We start from the raw sequence: 15737 nt of genomic DNA on the forward strand, positions 1-15737 counted from the left end.
CTCTGCCCATATCTGCAACTGATCTATATTGTATTCTTTGCTAGTCTTTTATACTATTCACAACTCCACCAATCTTGGTATCATCTGCAAGCTTACTAACCCACCCATCTGCATTTTCATCCAGGCCATTTATAAACATCACCAACAGCAGAGGTCCCAGCGCAGATCCCTGTGGAACTCCACTAATTGCAATGCTCCAGCTCAAATAAACCCTTTCAACCTCTGTCTTCTATGCACAAGCCATTTCTGAATCCAGTCAATTCGCATCTTAATCTTCTGGATTAGTTTCCCATGAAGGACTTTGTCAAATTCCTCACTAAAATCCATATAGACAACATTCACTGCTCTATCCGTATCACCTTGTCAAAAAAATGTTATGGTAAGGACGTAGAGCAAAAGTTTCAAATTGCTCCCTGAAATCCTTTTTATAGGTGAATGTGGAGCCCTGCCAGAATCTTGTGCCTATTTCCACATGTGGTCAAATTTCAGGATTTTGTGATATGCAGGGTACAGATGATACAATTTACACCTTTCATCTCTTTGCTAGATTGTCAGTGATAGACCAAGAGTGTTTGCCTTTGATGCAGAAGATAAGATTACTCAGGGTAATAAATCACAGCCTGTAGCCAATGCATCAGATTGTTAGCAGTTTCATTAAGGTCAAGACAGAATGATAATGGAAAGTATTTATAAACACAAGAGATTCTACAGATGCTAGAAGTCCACAGCAACACACATAAACTGCTGGATGAACTCAGTGGGTCAGACAGCATCAATGGAAATGAATAAACAATCAATGTTGACTTTCCTTCACTTGTTCAACTGGATGATTAATTCAGGTTTGGCAATTGTTGTTCATTTGTCATCTACTGATAAAATCCACCTCTTTAGGCACTGATTTAAAATGTATTGATAGGAAGGTTCTACTTCAGACTTTAGGTGGTGTTACTTATTTTCTGGTATTAACTCTTTACAGACAATTTCATTTTAAACCCTGATCATTATCACAGACAAGTATGTCACAGGAACAGATTCAGAGTGCCTGCCGTGAATACAATACCAAATTAAAATAAATCTCTTCTGCCTGTAGATGATCCACCCCCTTCCGTCTCTGGGATGGTTATGTACCTAACAGCCTCTTTAAGCCATTATCATGCTTGTTTCCACCACTTCCACTAGCAGTCCGTTCTAGGTACCTACCATAGAGATGTGAAAAAATACTTGCCCCGCAAATCTCTAAACTTTCTCCCTCTCACTTTAAATGCATTGTCTTTAGGATTTAACATAGCTCCACTGGGAAAAAAATGTAGTCTGCCTGTTTACAGTATCTATGCCTCCCACAATCTTATAAAATTCTACCATAAGATTGTGTTAGATTGCCTATACATGATAACGGTCAAACCTGCAGTGAATAGTAACACTTTTCATAGTAAGAGTCCTATAAAAATACTCTTTTAAAGTGCCAATGCAACCAAGAAAGGTACGGAGATCTGTTTTGTACTTTTTACTGTGATATAATCTGATACTGGAATGTTTGGAAGATTGGCTGGTAGGAGACAGAGTGGGATTAAAGAACTTTCCTGGTTAGTTGCCAATGACAAGTAGTGTTCTGCTGGCATCAGTATTCACACCGCTTCTTTTCAAATTATATGTCAATGTTGTAGATGACATAATCGATAGGTCTGTAGCCAAGTTTTCATATTTAGTTCAAGTTTAATGGTCATTTAACAATACACAAATACCCATGAATACAGCCAAATAAAACAGCATTACGTCATGGCCAAGGGGCAACACACAGTACCAACAGTCACACACAGCACAAGTCACATTTAGTACATAGAAGATACAATAAAATCCAGTCACAAAAAATATAGTCCAGGACACTGAGTCCATGGATGTTGCAGAAATCTGCAGTCAAACACAAAACGACTTGTCTCCCGCTGATCGATCACCAGAGGACAGCACCGACTCCAGCTTGGACACCACATCACACCACCGCCAATGGAGTGCACCAACTCTGACGCCTCTCTCCTGGGCAGCAATCAGCAAGCAACACCACGGCTTGAGGCCTAGTCCTTGCTATAACCAAGGCTATTCAGCTCCCCCCCCCCGTCCGCCAATAAATCAGTGAATTGGACTTGCGGCATTCCACATTAACAATGTCCAACAGGGTTTGCAAATGATAGGTGGAAGGGCAGGTAATGTTAAAGACGCAGGAGGACTTGGACATATTGGGAGAATGGATGAAGAAGTGGCAGATGGAATATGGTGTAGGGGAATGCACTTGGGTAGAAGGAATAAAGGTATAGACTATTTTATAAATGGGAAGACATTCAGAAACCAGAGATGCCAAGGGATTTGAGAGTCCTTGTGCAAGATTCCCTAAAGGTTAACTTGCAGATTGAGTTGGTAGCAAGGGAGCCAAATACAATGTTAGTATTTCATTTGGAGAGGGCTAGAATATAAAAGCAAGGGACTAATGCTGAGGCTTTATAAGACATTGGTCAGACACATTGGCCTATCTTGAGCAGTTTTGGGCATTGATTTGCTGCCATCAGAGAGGGTGTAGAGCAGTGGTCCCCAACCTCTGGGCTTCGGCAATGATCTGGGCCGACATTTACGTGCCAGGTGGCACCTAATCAATTAGCTTGTTTATTTCGACTTTTTTCTTAAAGATGTGCTGGGTGCGTTCCGGTTACTGCTGCACCACTGCATTCTTCGCGGCCCCGTATCGGTCCACGGCTTGAGGGTTGTGGACCACTGGTGTGGAGGAGGTTCATGAGACTGATTCCGGGAATGAAAGGGTTAACGTATGAGAGGTGTTTGATGTCTCTGGGCCTATATTCACTGGAGTTTAGAAGAAATGGTGGGGGGGGGGGGAGGGAATCTCATTGAAACCTATCGAATATTGAAAGGCCAAGATAAAGTGGACTTGGAGAGGATATTCCCTATAGGCATCTAGCTTCAAAGGGCACAGCCTCAGAATTCAAGGAAGCCCCTTCAGAACAGAGAAGAGGAGGAATTCGTTTAGCCAGGTGTTGATGAATCTGAGGCTAAATCATTGGTATATTTAAAGAAAAGGTTGATAAGTTCTTGATTAGTAAGGGTGTCAAAGGTTATGGATGAATGCAGGAGAATAGGGTTGAGAAGGATAATAAATCAGCCATGATGGAATGGCAGGCAGACTCGATGGGCCAGATGGTCTAATTCCGCTCCGAACACATAGTCTTATGGAAATAACATTTAAAGTGGAGTTGTGGATAGTGTAGAAGACTGGCAAAGAATACAGCTTGATATAGAGCAGTTGCAAATATGGGGTGAGAAATGGCAGATGGGGTTTAACCCAGATAAATGTGAGGTGTTGCACTTTGTAGCACAAATGCAAGAAGACAATACATTGTTAAGGGCAAGATCCTTGACACTGTTGCTGAGCAGAGAGATCTTGGGATCCAAGTTTATAGCTCCTTGAAAGTGGCTACACAGGTTGATTGGGCGCTTACGAAGCTTTATGGAATGTTTGCTTTTATTAGTCGAAGCACTGAGTTCAAAAATGGGAGGTTATGTTGCAACTTTATAAATCTCTGGTTAGGCCACATCTGGAGTATTGTGTACAGTTCTGGTCGGCCCACTATAGGAAGGATATTGAGGCTTTGAAGAGGGAACAGAAGTGCTTTACTAGGATGCTGCCTGGTTTAGAGGGCATGTGCTATCACGAGAAGTTGGAAAAACTTGGGTTGTTTTCTTTGGATTGTCAGAGGCTGAGGGGAGATCTGATAGAGGTTTATAAGATTATGTGAGGCAGAGACAGAGAGGACAGAGTGTATCTGTTTCCCAGGTTTGAAAAGTCTAATACCAGAGGGCATGTATTGAAGGTGAGAGGGGATAGGTTCAAAGGGGATGTGAGGGGTAAGTTTTTTAGCCAGAGGTCAGGATGCCTGGAATGTATTGCCTGGTGTTGTGGTAGAGGTAAATACATTAGAGGCTTTTAAGAGATGTTTGGATAGGCACATGGATATAAGGAAGATGGAGGGATATGGACATGGTGTAGGCAGGAGGGATTAGTGTTTGGGTGTTTATGATTTGCTTTTTATCTAGTTCAGCGCAATATTGTGGTCCTGCCCTATGTTACATGGTCTGTGACTAATCAGCTGAGCATTTGTCTGTGGTAACTTAATTTTGCAACAAAATATTAGCAATGGGGGTATATGTATTCAATATTTCAGTAATATTTGAGTAATATTGCAAATATATTGTTTGATTTGGAATTTTTGTTTACAAAATTCATTATGGGTTATATGTAAATATGTGAATGGCAAATATCATTACACCACCATGTTATATGTGAGCTCCTCACCAAAAATAGGAAGAAAAGAAGTAGGAAAATATATCCTGGTTCCTGTGTTTTTCTTTCAATTAGTTTCTGGAGTTACAAAATAACAGTGGCAATGAGGAAGTTTAAAAATGAACCCAAGATGACAACTACCTACCTATTAAAGCGCAACACATTTTTACTTAGGAGGAGAGAGAGAGAAACGTTCGAGTTTTTTTAAAAAAGTGCAGTATGTTATTTTTCGGAAGGAGAGAGTGAGAGAGTGAGAGGTTTGAGGTTTTAAGAAAGGCAGAAAATGGAGGAAATTAACAAGCTATGAGTAGGCCCGCCGGTTCACAAACAGTGAGTACCCTGAAATAATAATAAATTTTCAAAATCTGAAATGGCTGGCTACATTGGAAAGATAACAGATAATTGGATTCTGTATACTGAATGAATTGAGCAGTATTTTAAAGTAAATGAAATAGTCAATGAAAAACAAGTGGCAGTGTTGATGAGTTCGTTAGATGGAAATGAGCAGTTTGCTTAGAAGTTTAACTGCTCCAACCAAACCAGCCAAAATGAGCTTTGCTGATATCATGAATGCAATGCAGGAACATTTAGAATGAAAACCATTGTTGATTGCAGAGCACTTTAGGTTTCATAAGCAGAATCAAAAGGAAGTGGAGACCATTTCAGTTTATGTGGCTGAATTGAAGAAATTGTCCCAACAGTGTCAGTGTCAGTTCTTTAACAGAGCAGTTGAAATACCTGTATCAATGGAAACAACAGCCAGAGATGAAATTGAGTTGCAGTCAGGAATGAAAATGAGTGTGAACAAAATTGCAACATCTTATCAGAAACCTGCCTGGCCAAACAAATTGTGTTATCATTGTGCCAGGTTTAAAGGTGAAACTTGCAGAGAATGCAACAAAGTAGGATGCACCCAAAGAGCATGTTGGAAGGACAAAAATAGATGGAGTCTGCAGGGATGAGAAAATGATAAAAAGATAAGTTGCAGTTTCAAACCGAGAACAAATCTGCATGCTGCTGATGAAAAATCTGATTATGATAAAGCTGACACAGGTCTGAGTGGCTTTGATATTTATAATGTGAAAACTAACAAGAGACAATCAATATGGTTTACACCAGAAGTGAAGAGCAAATTAATTAAAATAGAAATGGATACTGGCAGATTAACCCTCCTTGTCAGGGAAGACATTATCCCACAAGAGTAAGAAACCCTTCACAGTGATTTAATCTTTAGGCCTGAATGGGACAATTTATAATTTACAATGCTGTGGATGTCTATATAATAGTTGTATTATATAGTATACTGTGAGTATATGTAAAATGACTAGAGAGCAATATGTTACATAACTGAGTTGAGATGCATTCTATATTAAGTTGGAGTTTATAGCTAAGTAGGGAGGAGTGTAGTGTATTTAATATTTGAGTAATATTTTAAATAAATTGTTTGATTAAGCATTCTTCATTTGTTTATATAATTCATTATGGGTTATATGTAAGAAGTATGTGAATGCCAAATGTCCTTACACCACCACATCATAAGTAAGTGGCTCACTTTTTTAAAAAAGCCAAAAAAAATTAAGTGGCCAAACTTAAAATTAATAAAATTCTAAACCTTTGCTCTCTGTTATGTTGTGTAACTGTAACTAATTGAAAGGAGAACACAGGAGCAATAACATAACAGAGAGCATAGGTTTAGAGTCAGAATCTGACAAAGAAAATAAAATCTACGAGACGACAAAGGAAGTGGATGGTTTTGGTCAAAAATGGTGGTGAAGTCGTTAATAAAAACAAAGATCAGCTGGAAACACTCAACAGGGCAGGGAACATCTGAAATAAAAGAAAAAGAGTTAAAGCTCTGATAAAACTTTATTCTTATTATGGTGGCATCCATTAGTCTTGTGAGACCATGGATCTGCGCCTGGAAGATTTCCAGGGCGCAGGCCTGGGCAGGGTTATATGGAAGACCGGCAGTTGCCCATGCAGCAAGTCTCCCCTCTCCATGTACCGATGTTGTCCAAGGGAAAGGCAAGGGCCGATACAAATTGGCACCAGTATCGTCGCAGGAGTTGCCAGAACGAAGTTGAAGGCAACGTCGGACTGCCTTAGGGACTCCAGCTCTGGTTTACTCCCGAAGCCGTTCCCATGAGTTGGTATGGCCGCAAGGCAGTGGAAGTTTGAAATCAGAGTTTTCCCTCTCTTAGATGGACTGCCTTCCCAGGCTGACAAGCTCCATCTACCCGAAGCACTGGTTTTAAGGCACCAGGACCCGCCTTCGCCCCTTCTCCTGTCAGTAGAAACAGTTCCGCTGGGCTTAGAGGCTAAGCCACACGAGAAGGCCAGGAGTTGGACTTGGTTGTCAGAGGCTATTTGAGGCGCATGCCGTGAGGAGCACTTTTAGGTAGTGGTAGTTTGTCTCCACTACCACTCCTCGGCTTGACAACCTTGGAACCATTCTTATTATGTTGTTGCTTTAAACTGTAATGCCGTATACACAGTTGAAGGAGCATATTTCTTTTTCCACTGATGCGGCCTGGTATTTTCTGCTTTTATTTCTGATTTCCGGCAACTATTATTTGCATTTACTATAATGAAATTATAAATTATTTAGTGCTAACAATACTCAGTTTTCATAAATCAGAGTATTGAGTACCGGAGCTGGGATATTATGTTATAAGACATTGGCGAGGCCATATCTGGAGTGTTGTGTGCAGTTCTGGTCACCCAGCTATAGGAAAGATATCTATATTTCCATTTAGTATCATAGAATGTATACAGTATACAACCAGAAACTCCTGGTCTTTGCAGACATCCACAAAAACAAAAGTGTACCTCAAACATTAGAAACCCAAAGCCCCACCCCACACCCCCTCCCACACACAAGCAGCAGCAAGCATCAACATTCTCCCTCCCACTCGACTCACTACAGCCAAAAGCATCAGCACCCACCACCCACCACCCACCAAGCAAACAATAGCAAGAGAGACCATGATCTTCAGTACAACAAAAGCTAATTGTTCACCCGACTAATTCGATATGCCACAGGCTCTCTCCCTCCCTATTAAGGGGCAGAGAGAGCAGACTAACAAAACAGAAACAAAGTTACTTGTTGATTACAGTGTTAAAAAGTATGGCACGTCATTTAATCATATGACCATATAACCATATAACAATTACAGCACGGAAACAGGCCATCTCGGCCCTTCTAGTCTGTGCTGAACTCTTACTCTCACCTAGTCTCACCGACCTGCGCTGAGCCCATAACTCTCCATTCCTTTCCTGTCCATACAGCTGTCCAATTTAACTTTAAACGACAACATCGAACCTGCCTCAACCACTTCTGCTGGAAGCTCGTTCCACACAGCTACCACTCTGTGAGTAAAGAAGTTCCCCCTCATATTACCCCTAAACTTTTACCCTTTAACTCTCAATTCATGTCCTCTTGTTTGAATCTCCCCCACTCTCAATGGAAAAAGCCTATCCACGTCAACTCTATCTATCCCCCTCGTAATTTTAAATACCTCTATCGAGTCCCCCCTCATCCTTCTACGTTCCAAAGAGTGAAGACCCAACTTGTTCAACCTTTCTCTGTAACTTAGGTGATGAAACTCAGGTAACATTCTAGTAAATGTTCTCTGTTCTCTCTCTATTTTGTTGACATCTTTCCTATAATTCAGTGACCAAAACTACACAATACTCCAAATTTGGCCTCACCAATGCCCTGTACAATTTCAACGTTACATCCCAACTCCTATACTCAATGCTCTGATTTATAAAGGCCAGCATACCAAAAGCTTTCTTCACCACCCTATCCACATGAGATTCCACCTTCAGGGAACTATGCACTATTATTCCTAGATCCCTCTGTTCTACTGCATTTTTTCAATGCCCTATCATTTACCATGTATGTCCTATTTTGATTAGTCCTACCAAAATGTAGCACCTCACATTTATCAGCATTACACTCCATCTGCCATCTTTCAGTCCGCTCTTCTAACTGGCCTAAATCTCTCTGCAAGCTTTGAAAACCTACTTCATTATCCACAGCGCCACCTATCTTAGTATCATCTGCATACTTACCCAGATAATTTACCACCCCATCATCCAGATCATTAATGTATATGACAAATAACATTGGACCCAGTACAGATCCCTGAGGCACACCACTAGTCACCGGCCTCCAATCTGACAAACAGTTATCCACCACCACTGTCTGGCGTCTCCCATCCAGCCACTGCTGAATCCATTTTACTACTTCAATATTAATACCTAACGATTGAACCTTCCTAACTAACCCTCCATGTGGAACCTTGTCAAAGGCCTTACTGAAGTCCATATAGACGACATCCACCGCTTTACCCTTGTCAACTTTCCTAGTAACATCTTCAAAAAATTCAGTAAGATTTGTCAAACATGACCTTCCACGCACAAATCCATGTTGACTTTTCCTAATCAGACCCTGTCTATCCAGATAATTATAAATACCATCTCTAAGAATACTTTCCATCAATTTACCCCCACCACTGACGTCAAGCTCACAGGCCGATAATTGCTAGTTTTACTCTTAGAACCCTTTTTAAACAATGGAACAACATGAGCAATATGCCAATCCTCCGGCACCATCCCCGTTTCTAATGACGTTTGAAATATTTCTGTCAGAGCTCCTGCTATTTCCACACTAACTTCCCTCAAGGTCCTAGGGAATATCCTGTCAGGACCCGGAGACTTATCCACTTTTATATTCCTTAAAAGCTCCAGTACTTCCTCTTCTTTGATCATCATAGTTTGCATAACTTCCCTACCTGTTTTCCTTATCTTATGCAATTCAATATCCTTCTCCTTAGTGAATACCGAAGAAAATAAATTGTTCAGAATTTCCCTCATCTCTTTTGGCTGCACACATAGCTGTCCACTCTGATTCTCTAAGGGACCAATTTTATCCCTCACTATCCTTTTGCTATTACTATAACAGTAGAAACCCTTGGGATTTATTTTCACTTTACTTGCCAAAGCAACCTCATATCGTCTTTCAGCTTTTCTAATTTCTTTCTTAAGATTCTTTTTACATTCTTTATATTCCTTGAGCACCTCATTTACTGCATGCTGCCTATATTTATTGCAGATATCTCTGTTTTTCCGAACCAAGTTTCCAATATCCCTTGAAAACCATGGCTCTCTCAAACTTTAAACCTTTCCTTACAACCTAACAGGAACATAAAGAGTCCGTACTCTCAAAATTTCACCTTTAAATGACCTCCATTTTTCTATTACATTCTTCCCATAAATCAAATTGTTCCAATCTACTCCTTCTAAATCCTTTCGCATCTCCTTCAATTTAGCCTTTCTCCAATCAAAAATCTCAGCCCTGGGTCCAGACCTATCCTTCTCCATAATTATATTGAAACTAATAGCATTGTGATCACTGGACCCGAAGTGCTCCCCAACACAAACCTCCGTCACCTGACCTATCTCATTCCCTAACAGGAGATCCAACACTGCCCCTTCTCTAGTTGGTACTTCTATGTATTGCTGCAAAAAACTATCTTGCACACGTTTTACAAACTCTAAACCATCCAGCCCTTTTACAGTGTGGGCTTCCCAATCTATGTGTGGAAAATTAAAATCTCCCACAATCACAACCTTGTGCTTACTACAAATATCTGCTATCTCCTTACAAATTTGCTCCTCCAATTCTCGCTCCCCATTTGCTGGTCTATGATACACCCCCATAAGAGTTACTACATCTTTCCCATTCCTCAATTCCACCCAAATAGCTTCCCTCAACGAGCCCTCTAATCTAGCCTGCCAGAGCGCCGCTGTAATATTTTCTCTGACAAGCAAAGCAACACCTCCCCCTCTTGTCCCTCTGATTCTATCACACCTGAAGCAATTAAATCCAGGAATATTTAGTTGCCAATCACACCCCTCCTGTAACCATGTTTCACTAATAGCTACCACATCATACTTCCAGGTATCAATCCATGCATTTGATTTTCTAAGCTCTCCGACTCGAGAATCAGCAGCAAGCTCCTCCCCACCATCGAAAGAAAGACAGAGAGTTAGCGATTGACCAAGTACAGAAACCTCTGTCAGCTGATCCACTGTTTATGATATTCCATTCTCCTGTGACGCTTCAGTTAGCATCACTGGCCAGTAATAAGCTTATCCAGAGGGCTGCAAAGCCTTGGCAGCCTGGAGGTGCGCTTGTCTTCTCGGCCATGCCCTTGGGATATCAAAAAATGCCGGTTAGTGAGTCGCAGGAGCGGGATCCATCACCGTAACGGACCACAGTTTGAGCACAGCTGCAGGTCAAGAGCACTAACAGAACCCCATTCACTTGTAAAGGAAAAAAGAGACATTAAAGTTAGAAATTAAACAGTTTCCACAAATGAGCTTGAAGAAGTTTCCCTCTGGCACCATCATAGTTCCAGTAAGATTGGAAGAATACAGAGAAAATTGACTAGATGTTGTTGGGACTTAAGGGAAAGGTGGAAATAGTTGGGACTTTATTTCCTGGAAGGTTGGGAATAAGGGGAGATTTGGTCGGTGTGTACTAAATTATGATGGGTATAGATAAGGTAAATGCAAGTAGGCTTTTTCCACTGAAGTTGGGTGAGACAGGAATTAATGGTCATACGTTAAGGTAAATGGTGTAATATTGAAGGGGAACCTGAGGGGTACGTCTCACTAAGAGGTTGATGTTAGTGCAGGATGAGTTTGACTACAATATTTAAAAGAAGTTTGGAAAAGCACATGGATGAGAGGGTTATGGAGGGCTATGATCCAGGTGCGGGTCGATGGGACTAGACAGAATACCAGTTGCATGGCCTAGATGGGCCAATGGGTCTGTTTCTGTGCTGTGGTACTCTATGATTCTATAACATATTTCTCTGGGGGTAGCTCAGCTGTAAACTAATCCTTGGCTTTTTTTTGAAACTCTGTGATGATATAATTATGGAGTTCCGCGCAGTCACTTACCTTCACTTTCTGAAGCTGGCCTTGTTTCTTTTCTAGATCCTGTGTGGTAAGGAGATCCCTCGCTGGGTGAATCGGTTGGCTTACTTCAGTTCCTGTATCCCGTTTCTCCAGAGTTGTCTCCCCAAGGAATGGCTCACGCCCGCAGCTCTCCAGAGCCACATCAGCAGCCAGGGCTTAAACAAGGACGATCAGAGTGACACAGGAGACGATGACTCCCCGTCCACCTCAGCCTCTGCAACCACCTCAGGATCTACCAGGACCTGCAGACACACCAGAGTCTAAACATGCCTCTGAACTGTAACTTCTCTGACCCTTTTCCAGTTTTTCATATCTGTTTTTGTAGACTTTCTGTGATAAGCTTTACAGCCTAGGTCTGATACCAAGTCAAAACCCAAAGAGAGGCATAAAACAATGGTTTGGAATGATAACTGAGTGATCATCAAGAGCTTAACTCCCAAGGGACCTGGGTTGACAAGAAGATGGTATCGGAGCCTATTTCCCATTCGATATTCCAGATTCTTTTTTAGAATACCTCTTGTGCACATTTCACACTGACAACCAACCGTTTACATATGCTGGAAACTGCAAGAACATCTGGTGTGGACTGCACTTGTCTGCGCAGTGAATACGTCCACGCAGTGTTAGCAAATAACATCAAAAAGGAAATATATTTATAAGAACAATTTGACTTGGAAACAGGACAGCATTGACCTCATACAGATTTTCTTTTGCCAAATTTTGCTTTATGATGTTGTAATGAGCTCCAGTCCAGCACACAGAGGAAAGGGCACAAGGAATAGATACTGTTGTGCAGGCACTGAGAATCTAAATTGATATGAGGGGCAGATGGACAGTAGAGAGCACTGCACTGGTGTACGGACTGTATGCACCATACTAAGTGGAAGTACCTGTAATGGTACATTAGCAGTGGGGGACTGGTCTGGCATTGTGACAGTAGCTGTGATTATGTAGACATACTGTACTGACTCTAGGACACATGGCTCAGGCATCTCGATGGCAGGGAGAATGATCCCAGCTGGTCAGGAAGGAGAGCTGCACTGACATATTCAGATTAAAGAATGTTCTAGCAGCACACTGAAAATGCAGGCACCATGTTGGCACAGGACTGTTGATTAGACCATTTTGGCAACACACAGAGCAAGGGACATGGATTTGGCATGCAGGCAGTAAATGAGGTTGTGCTGGCTCAATAGGCCACTGTACAGGCAAACCAACAGTAGGAAATATGTTGTGACACAGTTGGCAATGCTGTAGCACTGGCAACAGGCAAACACTGGGAGAGTTCAGGCAAAGGATTCAACGGCATGGTGCAATGCGTGGACGGAGGAGGGGTGATATTGCCGCAGAGATAGCCGATGGGGTCTGTACAGGAACGCAGGCAGCACCTAGACCACAGGGATCTCCATGGGGTAATGCATCGCCATACAGACTAGACAGGCACTGCACTGCCACAGTGATGGTAGGAGAGGCACTGCACTGCTATGAAGACCGAAGATAAAGCACTCCAGTACCACACGTACAGTAGGAGGAGGTCCACGCTGCCACACAGCAGAAGGACCAAGGTTGTGCTGCCACACAGTTGTCAGGGAGGTCACTGTACTGGTGGACTAACAGCAGGAGGGCACTGTAATACTTCACCAATAGAAGGAGAGAGAAGAGGCACCATATTGCCTCAAAACACACACACACATAGTAGAAAGGCCAACATATAGACAGGAGGTGCTGATGTGCTGAAATTCAATTTTTCTTGACAATTTAGATCTAAAAGTGTTAAATGGAAAGCCTCAGATCCGATGAAAAATAGCACATACCATAGTCAATGGACTGGAAATTGTAGTGACCTTGTGAATCAGTTATACCAGAGTAATTCATTCGCAGTGAACACTGGCATGAATTTCTGCATTTCAATCTTGACATCTTGTGATTTGCTTTGAATATTAGCAGTTTTGCATTAAACATCCTGGAGATGAAGAATATTTCGGATCCTTTGCAGTAATAAATGACTTGCCACAGAAAATCCTGTGGCAAGAATGAATGGATCTCCTGAACATTTGAGTTTTGCGGATGCAGCAGCCACACAACACCCCTGCAACAAGCACATGCCAAAGGGTTGCCGGTATTCCTGGCGTGGGTTGCAGTCTACTGGGAATTAAAATTAATCTGCTGAGCACTGCTATAAGGAAGGTGGGGAAAGATTGCAGAAAATATCTGTAAAAAGTATTGTGCTCTTTCTTCATTTCCTTTTAACACTGTTGTAAATTGCTGAGGAAATACAGCTAGAAATGGAGGAAACAAAATTTGAATCATACCAAGCAACAGAGGGAAATCACGTTCTAAATCTTCCAATCTGACAGCCAAACACTATTGGTAATCCTAATCTGTAAACAAGCCAATTTTTAGCAGATAAATACAGGAATTTGGTTCCGACTGAAGTCTTTATGTAAATGAAGATTATACAGCAGTCCCAGGGCTTGCAGTTACGAGCTCATGTTTCCCACTCCTTAGGATAAGCAGATGACCATGTCTAGCATATAAGTCTACCTGACTCTTTGAATATAAACAGGGTGAGTCAGTTTGGTATTGCCTGTATCCCAATGCTAACAAGAGGAGCCAAAGTCCCTCCAGATTGTGAGCTCAACTCCTCAAATTCAATATAACATTTACTCATTTATTTTTCTTCTGAAAGAAAAGGAATTAAAAAGTACTCTTATGTTTGATTTTATCAAATGACTTGGATGAAGAAGTGGAAGGGTGGGTTAACAAGTTTGCGGATGACACAAAGTTTGCAGGTATTGTGGACAGTGTGGAAGGTTGCCAGAGGTTATTGATAGGATGCTGAGAAGCGGCAGATGTGTTCAATCTGGAAAAGTGATTCATTTGGAAGGTTGAACTTGAAGGCAACATACAGGGTTAATGACAGGATTTTTAATAATGTCAATGAACAGAGGGTCAACATCCATAGATCTCTCAAAATTGCAGCACAAGTTGATAAAGTGATTGAGAAGGTATATGATGTGTTGGCCTTCATTAGTCTGGGAACTGAGTTCAAGAGCCAATAATGTTGCAGCTCTAGAAAACTCTGGTTAGACCACATTTCAAATATTGTGTTCAGTTCTGGTTGCTTCATTATAGGAAGGATGTGAAAGTTTTAGAGAGGTGCAGAGGAGAGTTATCAGGATGCTGCCTGGATTAGAGAGCATGCATGTTGAACAAACTAGGGTTTTCTCACCAGAACTAAGAGGGATGAGAGAATACTTGATAGAAGTGTGCAAAATGATAAAAGACATAGGTAGAGCGGACAGCCAGAAACTTTTTCCCAGGGTAGAAATGGATAATATGAGGAGGCAGAACTTCTGTGGTGTTTGGAGAAAAGTGTGGAACTTATCTGTCTTTTACACAGAGAGTGGTAGGTGCATGGAGCATGCTGCAAGGGATGGTGGTGGAGACAGATATATTAAGGCACATTTAAGAGATTTCAGCGCATTGATAAAAGGAAACTGGAGGACTATGTGAGAAAGGTTAGATTGATCATAGAGTAGGTTAAAGAGTCAGCACAATGCGATGGACTGAAGGGCCTGTACTGTACTATCCTATTCTATGTTCTTACTATATGTTAGATTTTTAAGATAGATGTACAAACAAAGAATGATTTCTTATTAAGATAATACTTTCCTAAAAACAGATCATTTGGGTGGCACGGTGCTGCTGTTTCATGACTCGAGCAACTTGGTTCAATCCTAACCTCTGGTGCTGTTAGTGTGGGGTTTGCAACCTCTCTCTGTGGCTGTGTGGGGTTCTTCTCAGTGAGCTTAGCTTGCCTCCCACATCATAAAGACGTGCGATTTGATAGATCAGTAAACTACGGTGAATTGTCCCTAGTGCGCAAGTGAGTGGTAGAATTTGGAGCACTTGATGGGAACCTGGAGAAAATAAAATAGGATTATTGTGGACGGGGAGGTTGAGGGTTGACACACACTTGAGGTGCTGAATGCCCTTTTCTACTCTGAGCTAATCTATATCTATCATTCCACAATAGGAAAGCTGTGATTAGTTCTGGAGGATAGCATCACACAGCAGTCACATCAGCTCTAATTTTCACCATTCAGGAATTGTCTGCTGCTCATTCCCATTTAAACTAATTAGAAATTTAGATTTTTTTTTATAAAGTAACTAATTTCTAAGGTTCTGAGATGGATCAACAAGTAGATGAGAAAGTTTAATAGATGGGGAAAAATATTGAACGAAATTAGTCTCTGCTTTTTCCACAATGTGTGGTACTGAGTGGAAAGAATATATGGAAGTGAAGTTCAGTACAGAGCTTCAATTAGAAAGATCATTTCTTGTGGTTTGTATTATATCTCAATTCTAGCGTTCAAATGCATCTAAGTAGTTGCCCAGA

General features: G+C 41.4%; 1 protein-coding gene across 1 annotated transcript in view; it reads left to right on the forward strand.

The window, feature by feature from the left end:
* LOC140193892 (deubiquitinase DESI2) overlaps positions 1-11599 on the forward strand; it is a 68702-nt gene extending 57103 nt beyond the window's left edge. The window contains exon 6 of the mRNA XM_072251031.1: positions 11354-11599. Coding sequence (XP_072107132.1) covers positions 11354-11599 — 246 coding nt within the window. The remainder of the gene's footprint in view (positions 1-11353) is intronic.
* Positions 11600-15737: the final 4138 nt, after the last annotated feature.

The sequence above is a fragment of the Mobula birostris genome, chromosome 1 (assembly GCF_030028105.1).
Source record: "Mobula birostris isolate sMobBir1 chromosome 1, sMobBir1.hap1, whole genome shotgun sequence".
Taxonomy (NCBI): domain Eukaryota; kingdom Metazoa; phylum Chordata; class Chondrichthyes; order Myliobatiformes; family Myliobatidae; genus Mobula; species Mobula birostris.